At 51.6% G+C, this 7,762-nt stretch overlaps 1 protein-coding gene across 1 annotated transcript; it reads left to right on the top strand.

The window, feature by feature from the left end:
• Positions 1 to 938: 938 nt before the first annotated feature.
• On the top strand, positions 939 to 7,299 carry LOC120421940 (uncharacterized). The gene has a single exon (XM_039585248.2). The coding sequence runs from the start codon at positions 1,912 to 1,914 to the stop codon at positions 7,297 to 7,299; it is 5,388 nt and encodes a 1,795-aa protein (XP_039441182.2). The 5' UTR covers positions 939 to 1,911.
• Positions 7,300 to 7,762: the final 463 nt, after the last annotated feature.

Below are 7,762 nucleotides of genomic sequence, written 5' to 3'. Positions count from 1 at the left end.
TCATCGGAAAAATACGCATCCGATCTCGCGCACGGCTTACTTCGATCTCCTAAAAACTAAAAACTAAAAACTTAAAATTAAAAACTATAGACTACAAACTGAATACTTATATTATGTTTTTCTATTTCAGACAATTGCAGAATTGAATCGGCGTTGGATAAATATCGAAACATTTTAAGAGAACACAAATTAACTTTACAGCCACATGTGATCTTAATAAACAGCGCTAATAGGCAATACCTGATCTATTTAGATCAAGGTAGATATTTTTCAGTAAACGGATTATTGGAAGCTATCGACGGAGTAATTAAACTATCGATGGTCCTTAATTCAGCTTATACTCCGGATGCTAAACCAACATGGACCTTTTTCCAAAAATATTGTTATAATATAAACACGTCGAGCGACCACAATTACACCTGCCTCAACACATTGTTGGCTTACGTTAATTAAGAATTTAAACTATCACTTATTGTTTAAATGTTCTTAAACATATTTTTTTCAGAGAGCAATGAGGTTAAAGCTGGTCCTCCTGATGGTGGTGGTGGGAATAAGGAAGAAAAACTATAGAAAGTTTTATTGTAGATTAAAAACTGAATTAAATATCGTTATTGAAAAAAAAAAGCTTAAAGAGACTACTTATTTTGAAGATGCAAATATCTGAAACGTAAAACAACATAAATTAATAGCTAATATTATTGTAACAAGGATAAAGCTTTTTTAAGTACAATGGTTTTTTGTACGCCAAAATAGGGTTTAAGTGGATTTTTGAATAAATTTTGAAAGAAATACTTCGCAGCATTGCTTCACAAAAAACTCTTTGTGAGGGTACCATATGTAAAATGTTTTCTTGTAATTTTTTTTAGCAATGAAAAAATAAAGAAATCAAAATTGAATTACCATTAAATTGACATGGAGCTTTAGGACTCTGTAAAGAATTGGGTAAGGAAGGCTCATGATGTACTGTGGTACGCGCGGTTGGTGCTACCCCGCGCGGTACTAAACCATATTTGTTATGGTGGCAGTTCTGAAGCCGCTCTTTCTCTCGCATTATTTATGTCTCTCTGTGGTCCCACTATCAATATTAACCCTCTCAGCTAACTGCGATCGGTGGCGCGAAATGCACCGATGCGCCATGTATGTTCCATGTAGTTTAGAGTAATTATCGTCAGATCCCAATAAAGTGTCCGTTGGAGAAGTTCGGTCTGTTTGCGAGTGCAAAATAAAGTTTGTGTTTTACGAACTCCGCGGTGTTTGATTTCTTCCGGAACTCTCCAGAGTGATCCGGCCCATCCGGTTCTGTACATTTTGGTCCTTCGAACCGGATCACTCGACCGGTGGACCAGTTCCGGAGAAATTTGTGTACAGCAGCAGTGGTGACCATTGCTGTGCGGAGTTCAAAGGCTGCGACAAGTTCAACGACCGCTGGCTGGAGGTCAACGACCCAGAGTTGACCGTTGACGAGCTGCAGTTGGCGCTGAAGAAGGTGCTGTTCGATTGGAGGATTCGGCGGCGGTTGCAGTTCGGCGGTTGGTGTTGTTGCTGCTACGGTTGCTGTTGCAGTTGGAGTCGACTTTGGACGGACGTACTTTCGAGCTTCGGACGGATTGCTGATAAAAGGGAAGTAATTGTGGTCTGTGGCTTGGAGCTGATGCATGCGCTGCCAGCCATTGCAATTTGAATTGATTTTCTTTTATTGAGCTGTGGTGATCCACAATTAAACTGGTTTGAACTGAAGTTGATGCGATTTTTATTGAGCTTGGGTTCTTGAGTGTGGTGAAATTCTCCCTTTGATTGACGGTTCTGGGGTCCCTGGCTTAGTGGGTTGGTCTTGTTCTCTGTCATCTGTCTTCGAGAGGTCGCGCGCGTCGGGTTTTCAGGTGTCAATTGTGGTCCAAGAAGTGCATCGCGATGACTACGTTGCGGGAGTACCAGATGCAGGAGAGGCAGCTTCGTAGCACGCTGGAGATGACGAAGAAGTTCGTTGATGGCTTCAAGGATGGCGAAGACGAAGCTCAGATCGACGTGCGGCTGAACATGCTGGATGATGCGTTGGCGAAGTTCTACGTCGTGCGGCGCAAGATCGACGTCCTCACTGATGTTTTCGGGGTTGATGCTGCTGGAAAGGAGAAAGCACAGGATGTAGAGGAGCACACTAAGGCGTTGTGGGAGTTCGAGAACTTGTACTGTGACTTGAAGGCGAAGTTGCTGGCAAAGCGGAAGGAGGAAGCACCCACGCAAGCGGCACCAGCTCAGACGAAATCGACTGTTTCGCGCGTGAAGCTGCCCGAAATCAAGCTGCCGTCGTTTGGGGGAAACATCACCGAGTGGATAACTTTTCGGGATTCCTTCAAGTCGCTGATCCATAACAGTGAAAACCTTTCAGATTTCGATAAGTTTACTTATCTTCAGTCTTCACTGTTTGGAGAAGCACTTGCTGAGATCAGCACAGTGCGCGTGTCGGATACAAACTACCAGGTGGCGTGGGGCGTGCTGGAGAATCGCTACGGGAACATGAAGCTGATCCTGAAGAGCCATCTCGACGCCATCTTTGCTGTTGAGCCCGTACGAGACGAGTGCTTTGAAGCGTTGAACCATCTGCTGAGCGTGGTGGACAAGAACCTGCAGATGATCAACAAGCTCGGGGTGAATACTGAGGATTGGTCCATCCTGCTCGCTCACGTTGTCACTAGCAAGTTGGACGCCGCAACATTGCGCCACTGGGAGGAACACAACAAGAAGTCTAAGGAGTTCGTGAAGTACGAGACGCTGCTGGAGTTTCTGCGGGAACAGTGCGGAGTGCTGCAGACGATCGATTCCATGAAGAAAGCTACAAGGAACGAGCGTCGCCCGCCGAAGTACGCGTCAAGTCACGCTGCGTCTGCTGAGCCAAGCGGATGCTTTTTTTGCAACGGACCTCAGCACAACGTGTTCCAGTGTTTTGCGGTCAAGAAGATGAGCTGTGCAGAGCGTGTCGCGGTTGCCAGGAGGAATATGCTGTGTTTCAACTGTTTGCAGCCTGGTCACGTCGTGGAAAAGTGTACGAGAGGATTTTGTTCGATGTGCAAGCGGAAACATCACACGCTTCTTCACGAGAACTTTGGCCAAAGGTCGAACGCTGCCGCTGCAGGCCCGAACGCGTCGCGACCTCATTCAGGGAACACACCATCCACACACTACCCACAACAGAAGACACAAAGCCAAACCCGTCACACACCCACTCAATCTACACAAAACCCTACACAGACACCAGTCTCGCAAAGCTCACAACCACAAAGCTCACAGCTCGCCACAGGCCACACAGCAGCGTGCAACCTGTCGTCGTCCCTTGTTCCAAGTCGCACGGAGGAGGTTCGAGAAGTGTTGCTGTCCACGGCTGTTGTACGGATTTGCGATTCGCGAGGTCACACCCTGTTCGCTCGAGCACTGCTTGACAGTGGCTCCCAGCGAAACCTGATGACCAAGGAGTTCGCGCGCAAGCTGAAATGCAAGCCGCAGTCCGACTACCTGCGAGTGAAAGGAATCGGCGTTGCAGAATCCACTTCCACCTTTGCGGTGACCGCTACTGTTTGCGCTCGTTCTTCGACGATTTCGGAGTTCGCAGCATCGATGAGGTTCCATGTTTTGGCGAAGGTCACGGCGAATCTGCCGTTCAACAACATCGATGCCGAGCAGCTGAGCATTCCAGAGGACGTGAAGCTGGCGGATCCGCACTTCTACCGTCCTGGACCTGTGGACATGATCATTGGAGCAGAACATTACTATGACCTGTTGTCCGATGGTAAGATGAAGCTTGGAGAAGCAAGCCCGACGATCCAGAACACCGAGCTCGGCTGGGTGGTGTCTGGCGTTGTCAACGGAGTAGCGGCGAAGCTACCACGAGTCGTAGCGAACCAGAACTCAGCAGGAGCAGAATCGTTGGCGGAGATTAACGATTTGTTGGCCAAGTTCTGGGAGTTGGAGTCGTGCCAGACGCCGAGTACACATTCGCTCGAGGAGAGCGCCTGCGAGGACCTGTTCAGGGCGAACACCGTGCGCGACGAGACCGGTTCGTTCGTCGTCAGACTGCCGAAGAAGCAGACGATCCTGCAGAGTCTAGGCGAGTCGAGGTCGATCGCGATGAAGCGGTTCTACGGGCTGGAAAGGCGGCTCACCGCTAATCCAGAACTGATGAAGCAGTATTCTGACTTCATTCACGAGTACCTGGAGATGAGACACATGGAGGAGGTGAAAGAAGACACGGAGGAGAAGCAGGCGTATTATTTACCTCACCATGCTGTGCTGAGACCAGATAGTACGACCACCAAGCTGAGAGTAGTCTTCGACGCCTCATGTGCTACTTCGTCTGGGGTCTCGCTGAACGATGCTTTGATGGTAGGACCGGTGGTCCAGGATGATTTGCTGACCATCATTCTTCGCTTTCGTTTGCGGAAGATCGCCGTCGTGGCAGACGTCGCAAAAATGTACCGCATGGTGAACGTTCACCCAGATGACCAGGATCTGCAGCGGATTTTGTGGAGGGACTCGCCGAGCGAGCATGTGCGCACCTTCAAACTCACTACGGTGACGTACGGAACGGCGTCGGCGCCCTACCTGGCCACGAAATGCTTGCGCACGGTCGGAGAAGAGGTGGAAACCACACATCCGCTGGCGGCGAAGACCATCAAGCATGACTTTTATGTCGACGATATGCTCTCGGGAGCCGACTCGATCGAGGAAGCGCAGAAGCTGGTTGGAGATACCAGTGAGCGGCTGATGGCGGCCGGGTTCCTGCTCAGGAAGTGGCGAAGCAGCGACAACGCCGTGCTGGAAGCCATCCCCGAGGAGCTGCGAGACGAAGGAGGTGCGAAAGAGTTGGACTCGTCAACTGCCGCTGTGAAGACGCTGGGTCTGTTGTGGGACTCGAGAAGCGATGAGTTCAAGTTCAAAACGCCGACGTGGAATGCCGCTACGGTGTTCACGAAGCAGACGGTGCTGTCAGACACAGCACGTATTTTCGATCCCGTTGGACTGGTCGGACCAGTTGTTGTGATCGCCAAGATCTTCCTCCAGAAGCTGTGGAAGAAAGGAATCGATTGGAAAGAGCCGTTGCCAGAAAATCTTGTGCACATTTGGGAGGAGTTTCGACGAAACATGATGAGCTTCGACAACATCACTGTGCCACGTTGGGTTGGTTTCAGCCTGCAGTGTGTCAAGCTTGAGCTGCACGGATTTTGCGATGCGTCGCTTGAGGCGTACGGAGCGTGTTTTTACACGCGCAGCACCTGGAGCAACGGTGGCGTGTCGGTCAACCTGCTGACGTCGAAGACTAAGGTGGCGCCGATGACCGACTTGAAGCGACGAACTAAGGAGGAGACGATCCCGCGACTGGAGTGCTCGTCAGGACTGCTGATGTGCCACTTGCTGCAGAAGATACGCCCTCTGTTTCCGGTCGACATTGAGATCCATCTGTGGACGGATTCGATGGTCGTAATGAGTTGGCTGGCGTCCGCACCATCTCGCTGGAATCCATTTGTGGCAAACCGTGTGTCGGAGATGCAGCACCTGAGCAAAGGTTGTGTCTGGCACCACGTACCCGGTGTGGAAAACCCGGCGGATCTGCTCTCGCGAGGCATGATCCCAGCATTGCTCGCGTACGCATCGCTGTGGTGGATTGGACCCACATGGCTGTGCCTAAGTCCAGACAAGTGGCCGCAGACGAGAAACCCCACGCAGGAGGAGTTGGAAGCTGCACTGCTGGAGCAGAGAGCGTCGTACGCCTGCACTGTCCAGATTCTTCAGCCGGAGCAGCTGTTCACGCGCTGTTCGTCGTTGTTTGCGCTGATTCGAGTCACCGCGCTCTGCCGCAGATTCGCTCACAACGCTCGACCTGCCAACCGTGAGTGCCGAAAGAGCGGGTACATCACGCACGCCGAGCACGAAGCGGCACTGCTGGAGCTGGTGAAGCTGGCGCAGAAGGAATGCTTCCCGCATGAGCTCGCAGATCTGGGAAAGAAAGGAGAAGTTAACGAGACTTCAAAGTTGAATGCGCTCAATCCTAGGCTCGTGGAGGGCGTAATACTGGTTGGCGGCCGGCTACGAAACGCTTCAGTTTCAGCTGGGAGGAAGCATCCGATGATTTTGGACAACCACCATCCGCTAACTAAACTGATTCTACAGCACTACCACCACAAGTACTTCCACGCTGGACTTCAGCTGCTGATTTCTAGTGTGCGCGAGCGGTTCTGGCCGCTGAGCGTCCGGCGCGCAGCGAGGCAAGTAATCTTCGAGTGTGTGCCATGCTTCCGAAACAAGCCCAAGGTGCAAGATCAGCTCATGGCCGATCTACCCCAAGAACGCGTAAATCCAGCTCCACCGTTCCTGAAAACGGGAGTGGATTACTGCGGACCGTTTCAGCTGTCGTACCCCGGTCGGAAGGCGAGACCTGTCCGATGCTTTGTAGCTGTGTTCGTGTGCTTGGTCACGAAGGCAGTACATCTCGAGGTTGTGACCGACCTCGCCACACAAGCATTCCTGGCGGCGCTGAAGCGATTCACCGCGCGGCGAGGAAAGCCGCAGCTGATCATGTGCGACAACGCGAAGACGTTCGTGGGAGCGAAGAGAGAACTGGACGACCTGGCGAAGCTGTTCTGCGATCAACAGTTCCACGAAGCGGTGGTGAGAGACGCGGCGAAGGAGAGCATCGAGTTCAAATTCATTCCGCCAAGATCACCGAACTTCGGTGGATTGTGGGAAGCAGCGGTGAAGTCGGTCAAGACGCACTTCAAGAAGACGATTGGACTGCGAGTGCTGCAGCACGACGAGTTCGTGACTGTGTTGGTGCAGATCGAAGCATGCCTGAACTCTCGCCCCCTGACACCCCTCAGCAGTGACCCGAACGATCTCGACGTCCTCACCCCAGGTCATTTTCTGGTCCAAAGACCACTTGCAGCGGTGGCAGAACCAGACCTGGCGGAAGTCCCAGAGAACAGGCTGTCAGCGTGGCAGAGAACGCAGGACTTTGTGCAGCAGATCTGGCGGAAGTGGTCAACGCAGTACCTGTCGGACCTCCACAACCGAACGCGATGGACGAGACAGCGCAACAACCTGTCCTGCGGAATGATGGTGTTGTTGAAAGAGGAGAACTTGCCGCCACAGATGTGGCACCTCGGTCGAGTGACCGACATCCGCACTGGGAGCGATGGCAACGTTCGCGTTGCGGTCGTCAAAACGAAGGACGGAGTCTACGAGAGAGGAATCTCAAAGATCTGCATCCTTCCTATAGCAGACAACTTCCAAAACACACAAAAAGAGAACTAAACATTCTCCATCGAGGTGCTTTACGCGCCTGCGGGGGTGCAGATGTGCACTCCCGCACACCAGTTAAGTTTATGTATTGTAATTCTTGAGCAAAAAGTAATCCTATTTCTTTTCTGCCAGCGTTGATGCCCATGTTCCCCTGCACCTGTTCGCTGTTGTCCCACTCGCTCTAAGGTCCGTATCTCTCCAACAAACCGTCAATCAAGGGTCCCATCACCAACCGCATCTACCCGCTGGACGCATTCCAGGGGATTGGTCTAGTCGCACTAGACTCGGCGCAAGCGCGCCCGGAGACCGGTGGTCTCCCATGTCAAGCAAACAGTAATGCTTTTCTGTTTTCTACCGCCAGAAAAATCGCTCAATTCGTGCCCATGGGGGCACGCGCAAAGCCACGATCAACTCAGCAACCGAAAAACCTGCAGTAATTCGGCCGCTAGAGTCACCCTGCACCGGTCGTCGTATA

Source organism: Culex pipiens, chromosome 2 (assembly GCF_016801865.2).
Source record: "Culex pipiens pallens isolate TS chromosome 2, TS_CPP_V2, whole genome shotgun sequence".
Taxonomy (NCBI): Eukaryota; Metazoa; Arthropoda; class Insecta; order Diptera; family Culicidae; genus Culex; species Culex pipiens.
The sequence above is the reverse complement of the archived record's forward strand: the minus strand, read 5'-3'. Positions and strand labels throughout refer to the sequence as shown.